This window comes from Neovison vison, chromosome 3, assembly GCF_020171115.1.
Source record: "Neovison vison isolate M4711 chromosome 3, ASM_NN_V1, whole genome shotgun sequence".
NCBI classification, from domain to species: domain Eukaryota; kingdom Metazoa; phylum Chordata; class Mammalia; order Carnivora; family Mustelidae; genus Neogale; species Neogale vison.
Genome location: NC_058093.1, coordinates 14,575,732 through 14,596,002, shown reverse-complemented (window position 1 = coordinate 14,596,002; position 20,271 = coordinate 14,575,732). Strand labels below are relative to the sequence as shown.

Genomic DNA, 20,271 nt, shown 5'->3' with positions numbered 1-20,271 from the left:
TTTCTTATGTGGTTTAATGTAACAGCTACATACATATAAAAATATGTGTATTTTAATTATTTTCTTTCTTTTTTTGGACACTGTACTATCTAGGAGTACATTAGAACTTTCCTTCTTTTTAAGCAGGGAGCATTTTTTCTTCTTAAATATTTGGCCTTTATCACTTTATAAATTTTTAACATGAAGATACCTGCAGCAAAGACTCTTCAACATTTACTAAATACAGTCAAAATCTTTGCATTTTCAGAAGAAAAATAGAAACAGGTCTTATCAGACCTGCAGTGACGATGTATAACTTGAGTGGCTTTATTCTGAAACACCACATCAGAGCAAAAGCCCATCGTTAAGGAACTAACAAAGGAACACTCAGTACAAGGCCCTTCAGTGCAACTAAGTAAAAAATGGTGACTAGAGGAGCTAGGCTTGATTTGCGTTTCTTAAATTCTTGATTTTTTTGTTCTCATCCTCAGCTGCTAAGAACTCAACACTCACTAGTTCTTCTAGCATTTTATCTGCTTCTCTATACCCAGGTTTTACCTCAAATTTGTCACATGAAAGACTTTCTATTTATAGGATTATGCTTTGTGAATACAGGATCTCTTTTACTCACGGAACACTTTTCTAAAGGGCAGAATTACTTGGCAGGTTATTTATGCGTGGATTAACATAAAAAATGTTGCAAAAATAATATATGTCTTAAAATAAGAGAAGGGGGAGATATAGACACATCATTATTAACAATTCAGAGTTGGCTATATGATCTTTATTTGCTTTCTAAAGTTCCTTAGGCATCTTAACAATTTCCTGTTTTATAGACTCATCCTCACAGCAGATAGGCTTTATGGTTTTAAACCTTTGTTTTTTATTTTGTTTATGGGATGTACATCTGTCTGGTTTTTCCCTCTCTGCCATTAGATTGGCCCTGTATGCTCCTCTGTCTCGTCTTAAGCAAGAAGTAGCAACATTCAGTCAAAGGGCGGTATCTGATACCTTGGTGACAATCAATCGGATGGAACAGGCGCGCACAGAATACAGAGGAGCCCTGCTGTGGATGAAGGACGTGTCCCAAGAGCTGGACCCAGATACCCTAAAACAAATGGAAAAGTTTAGAAAAGTATGAGAAGCCCTTCCCTGTCATTTTCTCGATACATAAACTAGTGAACTTACACAGAATAATTTATTCAAGATCATAAAATATCAGGCTATTTTTAAAACACATTATATTATAAATTCTTGGTTGCTTGGAGACCTTTGAAGTACAAAAGGTCACACTTTTTTACTCTTTGAGTGACATCCCCACCCTGTCAACATTTTCTATTAGTTTGTTTTTTATCCCTCTCACAGTAGATGTCACCACCCTTTAAATGTTTCTTCTCTGGACTTTTGGGATTTGTTTGAGGGAGGGAAATAGTTTATTAGTAAGGGAAAAATAAATAATTTAAGTAAAAATTCAGGTAACTTTATTATTATAAGAAAAAGTAAAGATTATCAGATTCTTCTTCTGCTACAATACCTAGTTTGGCCACAGACTTTCAAAGTATGTATGGACTTATGTTTTGCTCAATAGACTACTTATGAATTGTATGCCCTAAATTTACCATATATGAATAATAAAATTCATTCACTCCTTCATTTCATAAATACTGCACATATGCTACAAATCGTGTTTAATATTGGTGGAGCCTTTACCCAAACCGCCATATAGGCCAAGCAACCTGTTATTCTTTCCCCTTTATAAACCTTGACTATTAGAATATAATCCAAGGGAGTTGTTAGACAATATTGTGAATACACTTAATGTCACTGAATTGTATATTTTTAAATGGTTAAGTTTATGTTATCCGAATTTCACCTAAATTTTCATTGAAAAAGAATGCATTCTAAAATTATCTGGACCCAGGTAGCCCTGCACAGCCTGTTTCCTGGTCCCTGTGCAGCCACATCTTATACTCCCTGTACTCTAGCCCTTTTCATGCCCCAGGAAGGAATATGTTCTAGCCTATTCCATATTGTTCTGCAAACATATTAAACTCTTCACCGACCTCCCACGCCCAGAACTTTTGTCCTTGCTTTTCCCTGAGCCTAGAATGCTCTTCTCGGAATGTTGGCATGGCTCGCTCATCTTTCTGTCCCAGTTCAAACATCTTGCATGAGCTCACCAAAGGCTTCCCTCATCATCTTACCAAAAGTAGTAATTTCTTTTCACTTATATGTTATCTTTGCAACTTGAGATGATCTTATATATTTATTTACTACTGTTTTTTCCTGTGCCTCTTCACTCAGGGATGGTGGGAAAGAACATTGTTTTGTTCACCACAATATCCCAGTGCCTGGCACATAATAGATACCTTATAAATACTTGTTGAATGAACCAATAAGTATATTTAAAAGTTGAATATTCATGCCACTTGGTGACATATGACTTACCTCCTGTGTAAGAAATGTAAGAAATATGCTAGGCCTATATTTAAATTTATAAATGTATCTCCATGATTCAGAACTATGATTAATGCTTCTCAACACTTTAACTATGTCCCCTTTCCATTCATTCTTTTATTAGCTAGATATTATCCATCAGTAGTTTTGGATGTTTCTTTTTATTTGGACTCTGTGGGGTTTTTTTCTTAACTATATACTTTCCATTTATCACTGCATACTTTCTCAGCATAAAGATACCCATTGGAAAGAATCTCCTACAATTACTAAAAATAGCCAAAATCTTTACCATTAATCATGAAATAATAATATAATATAATATAATATAATATAATATAATATAATATATAATAATATTAATAATATAATATTATAATATATAATAATAATAATATATAATAATAATAATATATAATAATATTATTATATAATAATATAATAATAATATAAGGAAACCGAATTAGTTTATTACAATTTCATGTGCCTAAAAATATGTATCATGAGCCTATATGGTATATTTGTGTCTGTATTATCAGTAATAATAATAAATATTATTGTGGTTGCAGGTACAGATCCAAGTGAGAAATAGCAAAGCTTCTTTTGACAAGTTAAAGATGGATGTTTGTCAGAAAGTGGATTTACTTGGAGCTAGTCGCTGCAATATGTTATCTCACTCACTCACTACCTACCAGGTACCCACCTCCATGGTCAGCATGTCCTTGCAGTAAAGATGAGTGGTGAGATTCCTTTTTAAAAGTTGTCTAAAGGGTATAAAAAAATTGCATAACTAATCAGATTCTTTTGACTTTGAAAATTGCCTTACCGAGGTTATGACAGAGGATCATAGAATTCTAGACTGAAAAAGACGTTCGGGATTCCCTACTCCGATATCTTCATGTTATTCTTCTTCGTGTCCTAGGAGAGGGAGACTTAGGGGCCATCTAGGTTTGAGTGGGGGGCGTTGAGGCAGGTTTCACATCCTCAACCCAGTAATTTAAAACCTGAAACTGTTGTTTGGCCCAATAGTTTAAAATTATTTTAAACTATTAAAATAGTTTACTAGCTGTGGCCCAGTAGTTTAAAACTTCCCTGTCATTTTATAGTTGAGGAAAGTGAAATATAGGAGAATTAAAGTACATGGTAATTTGGGCTAAAAACCTAAGTTTTCTCCTGCTGGGTCCTGTGTTCTTTTCATTCTGCCAAGTCGCCATCTCCCACCACTTTAACCTCAGGAGTCTCACCTGCACTTCTGTTACCTCAAATCACACATAAATATCATGCAACGAGTAAGTTAGATGTTAATTAGTAGCAGTGACTAATTTTTTAAAAGATTTTATTGATTTATTCGACAGACAGAGATCACAAGTAGGCAGAGAGGCAGGCAGAAAGAGAGGAGGAAGCAGACTCCCTGCTGAGCAGAGAGCCCGATGCGGGGCTCGATCCCAGGACCCTGGGATCACGACCCAAGCCAAAGGCAGAGGCTTTAACCCACTGAGCCACCCAGGCGTCCCAGCAATGACTAATTTTAACATGTATTCATGAATGGCAAAATAGAATAAACTGTATTTACATAAGATAAGAATAATAAACTAAATAATAAATAATAAACAAGGCCCATTCACTGGGCCTTGTAGGAAATCTGTCTCCTTCCATTCAGTATTGTGGAATTCAGGAGTCAAGAAAGGACACACTTAAAAATAAAAGTGTGGCAATCCATGTAGCGTACGCCTGAAATACAACAGCTTTTAGTTCAGTTCTCCTTATTCTCTCCATTTAGCCCCCTTACTTTGACTAGGAACTTTGAAACACCAAGGAAAATGTTCAGTTACTTGAGTTGGCTTGAGAACACATTTTTTTTTTTCCTTCTTGTGCCCTAAATGAAAGACTAAATTTAGTGGTACATACTATTTTTTTCCAATTAATAAGGGTTTATATATGCCTACCAACGTAGAGATTTACACATATACCCCTAATATAAATACAGTATTTTTGTGCTTTTAACATTTCTCTTTTGGACTCTTCAGAAAGTGTTCTAATCTACTAGTATTACTCTCTAGCTGGTTCCAGTGTACATTCCACTGCTGTGTACAGATAGGCACATATATATGCCAATACAGATGCCAGTTCTTTTTTTTTTAAGATTTTTATTTGTTTATTTATTGGACAGAGAGACAGAGATCACAAGTAGGCAGAGAGGCAGGCAGAGTGAGAGAAAGAAGCAGGCTCCCCGCTGAGCAGAGAGCCCGATGCAGGGCTCGATCCCAGGACCCTGAGATCATGACCCGAGCCGAAGGCAGAGGCTTAACCCACTGAGCCACCGCGGTACCCCCAGATGCCAGTTCTTATGCAGAATTACTATTTACACGGCTGTGTGGTTCCCAAACCTGGAAACTGATTTTACTTCCTACTGCTTATTATTCAGCAACCACTCATCTGCCTATATTAGTGAGGAAAAACAGCAGTGAAAAAAAATCATATCTGTAGTGACAACCTTTCTCTCTCTGCAGAGGACCCTGCTTGGATTCTGGGAGAAAACAGCTCGATTGATGTCCCAGATCCATGGGGCCTGTACTGGCTTCCATCCATATGATTTTGTAGCTGTCAAGGTACATTTCTTTCCATGTTCTTTTGTTAGATATATTCTACTTCTTTTGGATAACACCGAAAGTATTTTGTGCTAAGCCTAACTTTCAATTCACAAAACACTGGGAAACATTTTCCTACACTCCTTTAGTCAGTTGTTTTTCAGTACTTCCCTAATTCCAAGCGCTACCAGCAACACTAAACAAATATGTAAGAATACTGCTGGTGGCCCCAAGTATTGGGTGGGGGGTAGAGGTGGGGAGTAAAAGAGCAAGCAAGAGAAAAGAAAATTAAAATGCAAATGAGATAAGAAAAAGTTACGGAAAAGAAAAACTTCAGAGGAACAAGCAATGGAAAATAGTCGTTGCTTTACAAAAACAACCAGAGTACATACCTGACAATTTTAGAACTTACAAATTTCCTTGCTTTACTTTTATACTCATGTTGTAAAGTATAGTTTTCTTCTGTAGAGAACAGAATCATATGTAGATATGGTTCATGATGCAAAAATTATGGGTGACTACAGCTTAAGAGACTACTCTCTTGTATTAGATCAACTCTTTCTGTGATGCCTACATAGTAAAAGGTACTCTCGGGTTTTTAACATTTGGATATCTCCCTGTCAGTCTTCTTTGCATATGGCTTATCTAGCAGAGTCACACCATGGTAATCATTTCTTTACTTTGGGTAGGCTAGGTTTCAGTGCCTTTGAACCTATCTTTCTGCCTTGTTTTATTTTATTTTTTATTATTTTTATTAACATATAATTTATTATTTGCCCCAGGGGCATAGGTCTGTGAATCGTCTTGTTTTAAATAGAGCTTGAAAATGTTATTGTTGAGATTACTCAAACTAGATGTGGTATCTGGGATAGATCTCTATCTTGCACCTGTCTATTCCTGGGGCTTGGTATGGATTTTAAAGTCATGTTCTGACAGAGCATCTTCCAGTCTAATAGATACCCTCGTATTAGTCTTTATGTTTTTTGTTGTGCATATGTTTTTTTTTTCTCTATTAATGCTTCACTGGATAGCATACTGTGTTTTTAGGCAAATTTAATATCTAATTTCTGTTCACATGAAGTTGAAAATCTTCAGCCATATTGAGAACATTGCAGTCAAAGTCAGAAACACTGTGTGAGTCTTCTTTGGCGTATCACAGACTTAGAAACCCTGTGGCTAGCCTATGTCCTAGGCCATATGGTTGCCATAGGCAGCCAGGATAAACAGAGACACAGGGCTTAGTTCAATTTACATTACAATTTACATTACATCCCATCTCTCTCACTCTCTAGTCTACTTCAAAATTATCCCCATTTTATGTTGTTTTTTAGAATTTTTATTCTCATTTTGTTTGCACAAAGAGAGAAACACTCCATCTACTTAACATTGAATTTCTTGTCCTTAGCAACTACAGGACACTCCAAGCAAGTTTACTGAAGACCACAAAGAACAAATAGAGAACAGTTCTCTCACTGAAAACCTCAATAAGTAAGCAGGCAGAAGTATGGTATTATGGATACTGATACATGATAATATGATGTATTTGGAAACTGTGGCTACTGATAAGGAAATATATGGAAAGAGTTGTTTCTTTTCTGACTTACTGAATATTTATTTCTGTGTCATTTTTCCAGTTAATATCTTCAAGGGATTTTTTTTTTTTTAAGTGAGTTCTACACCCAACAGGGGACTTCAACTCACGACCCAGAGATCAAGAATCAGGTGCTCTACTGACTAGCCAGCCAGGTGCCCCATTTTACCAGTTCATATTAAACATTTGTTTTGAAGCTTGGTTTTCCCCCCTATTTTAGACATGGCAAGCAAAGTTGATGGTAACAGTACAGAACAGATTGAGGTGATAACTCCAAATTCTGTAGTTTGGGAGACTGCGCTTTATATTAAGAGCCTCTACCTAGAATCCCAGAAGGGTCAGCTTGCAAGAGAAAGGGACAGGTGCCAGCAGCTATGAAACAGAAGCTATTGAAAATCTATCTCCAGAGCAGCACCAATAGGACTGGGGCTGGCTGCCTGAAAACGGGGCTTCTTGCCATGCACATCCTGTACGTTGCCTGTTTCCCTTTTTATCGTACTTTTGTTTTCCTTCTTCTCATTTTAACTAGGTTGCACTGAGTGTAGTAACAAACCCAGAAATAAGACCCAAACTGTGACAGACCATGTACTGCTGAGTGAAACGTGATCCAGGATATCAGCAGGTCCCTCTTTGCTCTGTGGGGAAATCCAAACAAATATTATGGCTAACTTGACTATACAAACAATTTAGGATGTAGATTAATCAAATGTATAGTTATAACTGAAACTTATACATTAACATTAAAAATCTTATGTTACATGAAATATATTCATTTAGTAAAATTTTTCCACTATCACATTTCATGAAAGTTTTATTCAAAATCTTCTCATGCATCTTCGGCATTATGATAACTACCTTTTCAGTTAACTAACAAAGTACAAAGCATTTTATTTTTTCTTCCATCCAAGTTGTTTAAAAACCCATGTATATATGCTGTTATTGGAAATTTCATTCCAAGTCATTAGTATCTACTTTCTCTGTAGGTTTATTTTTGTGTTTTTTTGCAAATAAATGCCGTGTAGGTTTCCCCTGCTATCTGAAAGTGGAGTATTCCGATGAAACATTTCATAAGCCGGTATACCATGTAAGGCAAGGAAGCAATTACCATTAATTTTTGTGGAAAATTTTTTGAGTATTCCTAGACCCCAAAAATAACCTCTCTCAGGCTTTCCTGACACCCTAGCACACATCTTGCTAGCATATGCACAAAATAAATCTAGATAAAGCACAGCTGTGCACAGCCACCACTCAGAGCTCGAGCGGCTTAATGCTGAGAGGCTGAGTGTAGTTCTCAGGGAAGGGGCCTGGTGGCGCTGCTGTCGCTGCTCAGGGTCACACCGCCTCTAAAACAAAACAACACTGTTTTTTGCTTTTTGCTTTTTTTTATAAAAGTGAAAATCGCCTTTGGCCTTCTTTCAGTTAGCAAAGGTGGGTACTAACGTAGGTCTTCTGTAGAAGCATAACGCAAACTTTTGGAAAGCAGGCGGTACCTGTATTGCTTTTTATGTATCTTTAAAGATTTATTAAAGACAGCCTCTAATACTGGAATTATGAGGTTAAACTCCAGGAATAATGCCTTAGTCTATGTTCAATTTCTTTGTCTAATTTTTTTTTACTGCAGATGGATGATACAAATATCCAAAATTAGTATTGACTGAGAATATTTTAGGCAAATGTGTCTTCTTGTGCAAACATCACTTTGTTCAAAATAGAGTGCTCCATTTTTTCTGTGATTCTTCATTCCCTCTATTTAGATCCCAAGTATTCTTGAGCAAATTGCTTCTGTGCTTGAAAACGAAACCTCATACTCCAGGACTTTGGTGACAGATGTTCACTATATGTAGCACTTAGCACGGTGCCTGTAATACCAAACATGGTGCCTGGTGCTTCCTCAGTACTGGGTAACTGTTGTTGAAAGAATAAGGGATGAAGGATTATTTTCATAGTCTATGTATATCTAGAGAAGAAGTGGCATTTGTCTCAGATTTTAGAGCTATCTACAAGACAACTATTTTATATGTCATCTCAGTCAAAAAAAATTTTTTTAACCGTATACAATTGTAGGATATGAGTCCCAAGTGTATTTTAACCAAAATTTTTGCATTTTTTGGTTTTTACTTTAGGTTAGTTTTGTCAGATGAGGAAGTGAGCTTGAGAAATGAACCAGGTAAGATGATAAATTCATTAAAATGTGAAATGATCACATTTGAAATGTCAAAACAGTTTGTCACAACCTTTTAAAACAGATTGTATTAATATCCATTCATTTAAAAAAACATGTTAAATCCATTTATAAATCTCTTCTATATAAACACTTTTGAGTTATCTTTCTTTTCCCCCCTGCTTTATTGAGTTATAGTTGACATATAACACTGTAGGATTAAGGTATACCATGTGATGATTTGATATAGTACGTATTGCTAAATGATTAGCACTATAAACGTAGCTAACACATCTATCCCCTCACATAGGTACTATATACCTTTTGGTGGCAAGAACATTTAAAACTTATTCTCTAAAAAAAAAAAAAGAAAAAAAAAGAAAACTTATTCTCTTAGCAAATGTCAAGTATGTAATACGGTATTGTTAACTGTTGTCACGATGTCCATTAGATCCCCAGAACTTTATCATCTTTACCTGGAAGTTTATACCCTTTGACCAAATTTCACCGTTTCCCCCCTCCTAGACCCTAATAACGACCAATCTACTCTTTGTTTCTGAGTTTGGCTTTTTAAAATCTAAACTTTAAGTGAGATCCCACAGTATTTATCTTTCTTTAACTTATTTCACTTAGCATAATATCCTCCAGATTCATCCATGTTATTTTATGAGTAAATAATATTCAATTTGATTCTATTATACATATCTATATACATGACATTTTCTTTATCCATGTATCGGTGATGGACACTTCAGTTGTTTCCATGTCTTGGCTATTGTAAATAATACTGCAAAGAACATGGGGATGCTGATAGCTCTTCAAGATAATAATTTTATTTCCCTTGGATATATACCCAGAAGTGGAAGTGCTGGAACATATGCTAGTTCTGTTTTTAATATTTTGAGGAACCTCCATACTACTTTTCATAATGGCTGCCCCAATTTACATTCCCACCAACAATGCACAGGGTTCCCTTTTCTCCATAGCCTGTCCCACACTTGCTATCTCTTCTCTTTTTGATACTAGCATTCTAACAAGCGTGAGGTGATAGCTCACTGTGGTTTTGATTTCTGTTTCCCTGATGAGTCGTGTTTCGTTGAGCACCTTTTCCTGTATGTGTTGGCTGTGTACATGTCTTCTGCAGTTGGAAAAATGTGTATCTAGGTTCTTTTGCCCTTTTTTAATCAGGTTATTTTGTTTTTGCTATTAAGTTATGAGTTCCTTACATATTTTGGATAGGAACCCCTTATCATACAGATGGTTTGCAAATATTTTACTCATTCTGTAGGCAAATGTGGTTGGGTTTTTGATTGTTGATTGTTATTTTTTTTGCTGTGCCGAGGATTTTTAGTTTCATGTAATCTTCTTTATTGTTGCCTTTGTTTCTTGTGTTTTTGGTGTCCAATGCAAAAAAATCATTGCCAACACCAAACCAATGTGTTAGCTACGTTTATAGTGCTAATCATTTAACCAACAATCAAAGAGTCTTTTCCCAGGTTTTTTTTTTTTTTTTAATTGAAGTATAGTTGACATATATTAGTTCCCGGTACTGCGGGCGCCTAGTGGCTCAGTCAGTTAACCATCTGCCTTCAGCTTGGGTCATGATCTCAGGGTCCTGGGAGAAAGCCCCACATCAGGCTCCCTGCTCAGTGGGGAGCCTGTTTCTCCTGCTCTCTTTGCCTGCCACCGCCCTGACCCCCATTGTTCTCTCTCTCTCTCTGTCAAATAAATAAACAAATTCTATAATAGTTTCAGGTACACAACACAGGGATTTGACAGTTATGGACATTATGAAATGTTCACTATAATAAATGTAGTCATCTTGCAAAGTTATTACAATATTGTCATTTGTATTCCCTGTACTGTACTTTCCATTCTCGTGACTTACCTGTTTTATGACTGGAAGTTTGTACCTCATAATCCCCATTATGTATGTTGTTTATGTCTCCACCCCACTCTCCTCTGGCAACCACTATTTCTCTATATCTATATCTCTATATATATATATATTCAAAGGGTAGTTCTCTATGTTGTTGTTTGTTTTGTTTTGCTCCATTTTGTTTTTTTTTTTAATTTTTGAGTCCAGATATAAGGGGAATCATACGGTATTTGTCCTTCTCTGTCTGACTTGTTTCACATAGCATAGTAATTTCTTAGTATCTTCTAGGTCTGTCGTGTTGTCACAAATGACAAGAATTAATTCTTTTTAATGGTTGGGTAATTCCATTCTATATGCAATCATGAACTATAACATCCTATTTTAAGCTAATAAGAACTTCATTAGTATACAGAAACTCCACAGCTTTCTCCCCCTCACATTTTAGTTTATAAATGTTATAATTTACACCTTTTTCATTGTGTATCCAATAACAAATTATTGTAGTTAGAGTTATTTTTAATGCTTGTTTTTTAAACTGGAGTTTAAAGTGATTTATACAAAACTCTTCCAATATTATATAATCTTTGACCTTTACCTATGCGCTGTACACATTCATGTGGTTTTATAAGGTTATTTAACATCCTTTCATTTTGTCTTGTAGAATGTCCTTTAGCCTTCCTGTAAGGGAGGTCTAGTGGTCGATGAACTATCTCAACTTTCATTTGTTTGAGAAGGGCTTTATCTCTCATTTCTGAAGGACAGCTTTGCTGGGTATAATATTCTTCATTGAGGTTTTTTTCTTTCAGTATTTAGAGTATATCATAGTGCTGTCTCCTGGCCTGCAAAATTTCTCCTGTGAAATCTGCTTACAGTCTTATAGCGGCTCCCTCATATGTGAGAAGTCACTTTTCTCTTGCTGCTTTAAAAATTCAGTCTTTGACTTTTGACAGTGTGATTACAGTGTGTTGTTGTATCTGACTGGACAAAGGTGCTGCTCGTGCTCTGAGGTTGGAAAAGACCCATTGGCTGTATTTTGTGTTTAAGTGGTGCTGTTAGCTGGGATCCCTGGTGAAAGGGCTGTGCTCTGAGGTCAGGCAGGGTCACTAGCTGGGCTTCACAGTCATCTCTGATCAAAGGATGCCACTGCCGAGCCTCTTTTTTCAGGCAGGGTCACAGGCAGGGCTTCATGGTCTGATATGGGCTCACCCAGTGCTTTGCAATTGAGACTGCAGAGGCTGGGTTCTACATCAGGCAGGGCGGTGGCTGTTCTCTGCTGTTGGGCTAGATTGCTAGCCATACTTCCTAGCTGAGTGGGCCTCATGCTTTACTGCATGACTGGGCAGGGCATGAGGCTGTGTTTTACAACTGAGTGGGATCACTGCCTGGGCTCCCTGCTCGCTTGAGATGGCAGGCTGTGCTCAGCAGCTAGCACGGCCATCCGCGTGGCCTCCATGCCAGGCAGTGCTATAGACAGGAGCTGGCTGCAGGGCAGCACTGTACGCTGGGCTCTGGAGCCCCCCACGGTCACTGTTAGGGCTTCCCGGTGAGCAGGGCAGGAGATTAGGCTTCATACTGGGGTGGGGCTGCTGACTTGTTTCTCTTTCTGGGTGGGTGGTAGGATGTGCTTTATAACTTCCCAGGGTCTCAGTCCAGGCTTCCTGGTCACGTGGGCCTGGAGGCTGTACTCAGCAATGAGTTAGGTTTCTAGCAGCACCTCATTAGAAGGTCTAATTATTTTCCTTAGGGAATTTTGATTTTTCTCCAAGACGAGGGCTTTTAATGTAGACATTTATTTCAGGGTGGTATGAATAAGTTTCAAGCTTCTCCTCACACTTTAATACATGTTCTTATTTTTTTTTATAAATACAGATTATGTATACAATCAGTATATATTCAGTCAGTGCAGCTTTGGAGCCAGAAAAACCAGGGTGTGAATGCCAGCTTTTAAAAACAAGTCATATTTACCTTTCCCATTTTTCTCATCTGAAATATGAGTCATATACTCCTATGTTACAGAGATATTAAGACTAGAGATATTTATAAACTACATGGCACATGATAGGTGTACAGTTTAATGCAAGAGGCATTTTTAAGTGTACACATAGATACAGATCATGTTGATAAACAATAATTGTGGACTTGTGTAGCTAACCAGCTTCAAGTATATGTTCAGAAGGTTAGCTTCCTGTGCATACATAATCCCGTACCCAAGTAGAGAGCATTTTTTAAAAGGCCTAGATGAAATATAATGGATATTTTTGTAGTTTCAACATTCATTTGTAGCATAATTCAATCTTTAAAAACTGCTGTATCAGTCATTATGTCTACTTTTTTTTTTAAGATTTTACTTATTTATTTGACAGATTACAAGAAGGCAGAGAGGCAGGCAGAGAGAGAGAGAGAGGGAGAAGCAGATTTCCTGCTGAGCAGAAAGCCCAATGAGGGGCTCGATCCCAGGACCCTGAGATCATGACCCGAGCCAAAGGCAGAGGCTTTAACCTACTGAGCCACCCAGGTGCCCTACCTTTTTTTCTTTTTTTTTTTAAGAGCTTATTTATTTTAGAGAGTGAGAGAAATAACACAAGTGGGAGGAGGGACAGAGGGAGAGGGAGAGAGGGAATCCAAGCAGACTTGCTGATCTTGGAGCCTAATGCAGAGCTCGGTCTTACAGCGCTGAGATCATGACCTGAGCCAAAATCAAGAGTCAGATGCACAACCAACTGAGCCACCCAGATGTCCCATTATGTCTACTCTCTAATTCCAGATATTTATTTGTTCCTTCTCTCTTTTTTTCTTTTATTTATTTATTTATTTATTTATTTGATAGACAGAGAGAGATCACAAGTAGGCAGAGAGGCAGGCAGAGAGAGAGGGGGAAGCAGGCTCCCTGCTGAGTGGAGAGCCTGATGTGGGGCTTGATCCCAGGACCTTGAGATCATGACCTGAGCTGAAGGCAGAGGCCTAAACCACTGAGCCACCCAGGCGCCCCTCTCTTTTTTTCTTAATGAATTTTGCTAAGGGTTTATTCTTTCAACAAATCAGCTTTTGGTTTTTTTTCTTTTTGGTTTTCTATTGAATCTTTGTTTCTGTTTCATTAATTTTAGTTCTTATCTTCATTATTTTCTTCCTCTATTATTTTTGGGGTTTTTTTTTAGCTAAAATTTCTCTTTTTCTATATCCCACAAGTTTTTTTAAAAAAAGGCTTTATTGAGGTATATTTTATCCTAAAACTCATTCTGTTGTATAAATGAGTAATTTTTAGTTACTACAGAGCATTGTAACTATCTCTAGAAGTCAGATTTAGAACCTTTTCATCCCCTCAGCAGTAAGATCCTTCACGCCTGCTTGCTGTAATCCCCATTCCCACTCCTAGGCCTTTTCTGGACATTTCATATAGCTAGAATCATGCCATGTGTGGTGTCCTTGTATCTTTTTTCACTTCATGTAACCCTTTGAGCTTCATCCATGACACAGTTTGTGTTGGTACTTCCTTTATATTGCTTAATCCATTGTATGGATTCCAGAAACTTTGATATATAGTATTTTCATTATAATCTGATTTAAATTGGTTTTAGCTTTTCATTATATCTTTTGTCATCTATGGCCATGAGTGATTTTAAATTGTGTTTCTAAAATTGGCAAATTAAGGGGATACTGAAATTAACCTTTTTGTCATTGATTTTTTAACTTAATTTCATCATGGTCAGAGAATGTATCCTTGTCATACCAATTCTTTGAATTATTGGGACACTGTCTATGGACTAAGAAGTGGACAAATTTTCTAAATATTCCATGGGCTTGATGTGTTCTCTAATCATTGAGTGCAGGAGCCTACATATCTGTTACATCAAGCTAATTATTTGTGCTGCTTTAAGTCTTTTATAGCTTTACTAATTTTTTATTTATTTAATATATCAGTAATTGAGGAATGTACTTTGAAATCTCTGCTACTGAAGTGGGTTTTCATTCTTCCTGCATTTTTCACTTATATACTTAGGATTTTGGAGTGATGTTGCATAGAAGTTTAAAATCTCTTTTTAAAGATTTTATTTATTTGAGAGAGAGAAAGAGAGCATGGGAGCAAAAGAGCACAAGGGACAGCAGCAGAGGGAGGAGAAGCCGACCTCCTGCTGAGCAGGGAGCCCAATGCTGAGCTCACTACCAGGGCCTTTAGATCATGACTTGAGCCAAAAGCAGCCACCTAACTGACTGAGCCACCCAGGAACCCCTTATTTATTGTAGAGAGGGAAGGAGCACAAATGGGGGTAGGGGCAGAGGGAGAGAATCTCAAGCACACTCCATGCTGAGCAGAGAGCCTGACCCAGGGCCCAATCTCATAACCCTGAGAACATGACCAGCTGAAACCAAGAGTTGGACACTCAACTGACTGAGCCACCCAGGCACCCCAGTTTATAATTCTTATATCTGTTTAGCAAATTAATCTGTTAATAATATGATGACCCCTTCTGTCCCTAATATTACTTCTTGGCTTATAGTTCCCTCTATATGACATTAGCTTAGCTTAAGTAGTTTTATTTTTGTTAGTATTTGCTTTGTATACCCCTTTCTGCACTTTTAATTTCAACTTTCCCATGTTCTTATGTCTTAGGTTATGTCTCTTATAAATAAAATTAAGCTGGATTTTTTTAAAGGCCCCATATATCAGTTTGTCATTCTTTTTTTTGATGAATTTAGTCCATTTACATTTATTGCCATGATTTATATTTGGACTTGTACTTTCTGTTTTCTCTTTGTTTTGTTCTACCCCATTCTCTTGTCCCCTGTTTGGGCTTACTTTGGATTGATTAAGATTTTATTATTTGTTTTTGAAGATTTCTTAGTCCTTTTTTCCCCCCCATGTACTAGCTTGGAAGTTACACATTTTATTTGTTTTTGGTGGTTTCCCTTGAGTTTTATCATGCATACTTTAAGCGACTGAGCCACGCAGGTGTCCATATCATTCGTACTTGAAATAAAGGCTAGGTTTATGACTATCTCAGTATTCCCAGAACATTACAAAGATCTTAAACTAAATCCAGTCACTTCCATCTCACTTCACCAACTATTATTCTTCAATGTTTTATTTCTCTTTTTGTGAGTTCCCACATAGCAATAAAAAACATTTTTGTTTTATGAAGAAATGTTATTTGTATTTTACCAGTATTTTTTCTTTGTTATTATTTCTTCATATATTTCAGATCTTCATTGTGACCTCATTTTCCTTTTCTGTAACTATAGCTTTTAGTTTTGGAAGTTATTAAAGATTCCATGATGGTAAACTTGGCTTATGTTTGTAAATAATTGTTATTTCTTATTTTTGAAAGACAATTTTTCTTAGTAAATAATTTTAGGTTTGTTGGTATTTTCTTTCACCACTTTGTAAATATTGTTGTATTGTTTTCTGTTTTCCCTGGGATGTTGAGAAATCTTCTGTTAGTCTAATTATTTAGTGAATTTGGTTTTTCTTTCTGGCTGCTTTAAGGATATGCTGTTCATTTTGGTGTTCTTGCTGTTTCAGTACCATGTGTCCAAATGTGCAGGTTTTTAAATTTTTTTCATCTTTCATAGTATAAGTTGTATTTCCTGTAACTGTGTCTTTTATTAGTTCTGGAAAATGCTCAACCATTATCTTCTTTTTTTATATATGATAAATATGTATACATCCACCATTATCTTTTAAAATATTGCTCCTCCATTTTCTCTGTTTTCTCCTCTGGAACCTCAGTAAGCTTATGTTGGACCTTTTCATTCATCTTTCATATCTTTTGTCCTCTCTTTCATATTTTCCATCTCCTTTCCTTCTTTTCTTCGGGTCTAGGTAAGTTCTTCAGGTCTGTTTTTCACTAATTTTCCATTCCCCAAACTCTATTTCTGTAGCTTACCAAAATTTCCATGGTGTGTGACTGTGAGTCACCCATTCTTTTCCTGCCCTCAAACTCTTACTCTCTTCTTCATTCCCTTCTCTAGCCACCTCCAGAATCTCTTTCTCATTCCCAGATTTTTCTAGAGTTCAACTGAAATCTTTGATAGTCTATTTTTTCATCTTCTGTAGTTTTAAACCATCTTTATACTATTTGAACTTAGAACCTAATTTATCCTTTGCTTCCTTATCTTAAAGCTAAATAACACTGAATTCCTTATACCTTTCTTTTGATTTTGTTTTTCTGTTGACTACTTTATTTGGTTTCACTTTTTCCATTTTCTTTTGTAGTATCTCAAATTGAGCACCAAATTTTAAGAAGAATGTAGTAGAGATATTACTACCTTGTCCTTAAATGTATTACACCTTCTAAGCTCACTGTACAGCAGCAACACTATTCATGTTTTATGTAGGAGACATTTTGGTTTCATTATCTTTTTAAAAGGTGTCCTTGATGTAGTTGAAGATGTCAAAATCTTGGGCTTTTTTTGTTTTTCTTTCTTTCTTTCTTTTTTTCTTCCTGGCCTGTGTTTATATTGGGTTGCAGATGAGGTACAGATGAATTATGTGGGAAACTGGATCCCAGATTAATGATAGGGCATAACTTGTCTCAGTATATACCCCAAACTTGAAGATCTTTTCTTTTTTTATAAACAACTTTTTGCCTGGAGAGCTTTGGGAATATGCTGTCTTTTAGCACATTTGTTTGATCTTTGCCTTCATATGAAATTACTACTAGTCTCACTTTGGTGGAGGTGAGGAATGCGGAGAAGCTGTTTACAACTATGCATGTAAAATAAATATCTGTTGTCCAGAGACATGGAGAACAAGCAGAACAAAATATAAAATGGACTTTCAGAGAATACAGAATTAGACACACAGAAGGGGTTAGGCTTCTGAATGAGAAAACTTTTCTTTAATTGAGGTATAAATGACATACTAGTTTCAGATTTATAACATAATGATTTGATATTTGTATACAGTGTGAAAGAATCACACTTTACAGTGTGATTCACTCTTACAGTGTGAAAGAATAAATAAGTCTAGTTAACACCCATCACCATACAGTTAGAAAATTTTTTTCTTGTGATGAGAACTGTTAAGATTTACTCATTCAGCAACTTTCAAGTATGCAATACAGTATTATTAACTAGTTACCATGTTATATTACATATCTTTTATTTATTTTATAACCCAAAGTTTATACCTTTTGACCCTCTTTACCTATTTTGCCTACCTCCCCCATCCCCTGCCTCCAGCAACTACCAAATCTGGTCTGTGAGCTTGGTTTTTGTCTTTTTGTTTTTTAAATTCTACATACAAGCAAGATCATGCAGTATTTGTCTTTCTCTGTCTTACTTATTTTACATGGCATAATGTTTATAAGTCCATCCATGTTGTTGAAAATAGCAAGATCTCATTTTTTAATGGCTGATTAATATTTTACACACACACACACACACACAGAGCACATTTTCTTTACCCATTTGTCCACTGATGGACACTTGGTTTGTTTCCATGTCTTGGTTATTGTAAATAATACCACAGTGAACATGGGGGTACATATATATTTTTGAGGTAGTGGTTTTTGGGTTCTTTTTTTTTTTTTTTCATATAAAATACCCAGAAGTGGCACTGCTGAATCATTTGGTAGTTCTATTTTTAATTTTGGGGAGAACCTCTATACTGTTTTTCTTAGCAGATGTACCAGTTTACCTGGAATGTGAAAACTTTATACTTTCAAGGGGACAGAGATGTAACAAAGGACCTGAATACTTACGGGTATTATAAAGTTTTTTTGTGTGTGAATTATACATATTGTATTACAGATCTTTTTGAACTTTAGATGGGGTTATGTTCTGATAAACCTATTGTAAGTTGAAAATATAAGTCCACCTCAAACTAATGTAACACTGTATGTTAATTATACTGGAATTAAAATAAAAAATTAAAAATATCATAAGATATTTACTTTCTATACTGAAAAAAGGCAAATATCATAAGTCAAAATGCATTTAATATATCTAACATAAGAACATCATAGCTTATCCTGGCTCAGAACTCTTCTGTTAGCCTGCAGGTAGGCAAAATGATCTACCACAAAGCCTAATTCATAATTAAGTATTGAGTATCTCATATAATTTATCAAATACTGAAACTGAAAACAGGATGGTCTTATGGGTACCGAAGGTTGTTAAGTGTATCATTTGTTTATCCCGTGATCACATGGCTGACTGGGAGCCGTAGCTCCTTGCTTCTGCCCAGCATCACAAGAGAATACTGTATTATGTCTCACTGGCCTGGGAAAATATCAAATTCAAAATCTGAAGTATAGTTTCTACTAATTATCTCCTTTGTATCATTATGAAGTAAAAAAATTGTAAGTCAAACCAGTGTAAGTCAGGAACCATCTATGCACACAAATATACATGTATGCACACATATATATACTCACACACAAATGTGATTTTTATATATAGTTCTTTAAATTTTTACATCTCCATTTTATACATATTATAAACTGATGTGGTCAATTGCGCACTTAGGCCAGATTATTATAAAATATTATAGTAAATAAGCATGCTAAATTTCTACTTACTCAGCTTATCTTTTATGTCATTTTGTTTCAGTAGCCGAAGGTTACAAGGAAAAGCATTTTCAAATAAGAGAGTTTGAAGCACCTCAGTTTTCTCATTCTGAAAATGGTAAGAAATGGTAATTTCATTATATATATGGATAGTTTATTATTTAAAATTCTTTAGTTGTAATTTAATAATTATTTCCTTAACATTAAAACCTGTATAGGTCTCTACACAGGGATGCAACCCTTTACTTCTATTTTATAGCACATATCAATGGAAATTAAGTCATTATTTGTTTTATATGTCTGAGCTCTTGTCCAAATGGATCTGTGTAACTGTGAGGACTGGAAGCACAGTGTCTGTCTCACTCTCTGGTGTCCCTCTGTCATCCAGCAGTTGTAGACACTCTGTAAATACGACTTCAAATATCTTTATGTTGCAAATATTTTTTTCCCACTATGTTACCTGTCTTTTGTCTTTTCATATAGTTGTTTCTTGCCATGAAAATTTAAAAAATAATTTTTATGTAGTCAAATTTATTAATCTTTTATTAGATCTTGATTTTTGTCATATGTAAAACCCAAGTTAGAGTTTATTTATGCTGTCTTCTAGTATTTGTATACTTTTATTTTTTACATTTATATCTCTAATTCACTTGGAGTTCTTTAGCCATATGGTACTAGTGATGGCTTAAATGTGATTGTTTTGCAGGCGGCCATCCTTTATCATTTTTTTTGAAATGCGGTCTTTGCCATAGGAATTTGAGATAACTTCCCCTCATATACTAGATTTCTGTATGTACTTGGGTCTGTTTCTGGACTCTCTTTATTTTTCCTTGATGTGTGCATGTACCAGTGCCACACTGTTTTAATTACAAAAACTTTTTTTGTGTATTTTACATCTGATAGGGCTAGTATCATTTTCATAGTTATTCTTTCATGTTTATTTTTCAACATAAGCTTTATGTTGTATTGTCTAGCTCCATAAAAAGGCTCATTGTTCCTTTTATTGTGGTCACATTAAATGTGGAAAACTGACAGTTTGATAGTGCTTAGACATCCTACCCAGAAACAAGGGAGATTTTTCTATTTGTTAAAATTTCCTTGTGTAGCTTTTA

General features: G+C 35.8%; 1 protein-coding gene and 1 long non-coding RNA gene across 2 annotated transcripts in view; one reads left to right on the top strand and one right to left on the bottom strand.

The window, feature by feature from the left end:
• ICA1L (islet cell autoantigen 1 like) overlaps positions 1-20,271 on the top strand; it is a 76,612-nt gene that overhangs the window by 42,745 nt on the left and 13,596 nt on the right. The window contains exons 6-11 of the mRNA XM_044241335.1: positions 916-1,114; positions 3,003-3,128; positions 4,944-5,042; positions 6,427-6,509; positions 8,736-8,779; positions 19,203-19,277. Of these exons, the coding sequence (XP_044097270.1) occupies positions 916-1,114; positions 3,003-3,128; positions 4,944-5,042; positions 6,427-6,509; positions 8,736-8,779; positions 19,203-19,277 (626 nt within the window). The remainder of the gene's footprint in view (positions 1-915; positions 1,115-3,002; positions 3,129-4,943; positions 5,043-6,426; positions 6,510-8,735; positions 8,780-19,202; positions 19,278-20,271) is intronic.
• LOC122902208 lies at positions 1,019-19,255 on the bottom strand. Its single transcript, XR_006383763.1, has 4 exons — positions 19,172-19,255; positions 7,195-7,247; positions 3,137-3,197; positions 1,019-1,087 (listed from the first exon to the last, which is right to left on the bottom strand). It is a non-coding gene; the product is annotated as an uncharacterized LOC122902208 (long non-coding RNA).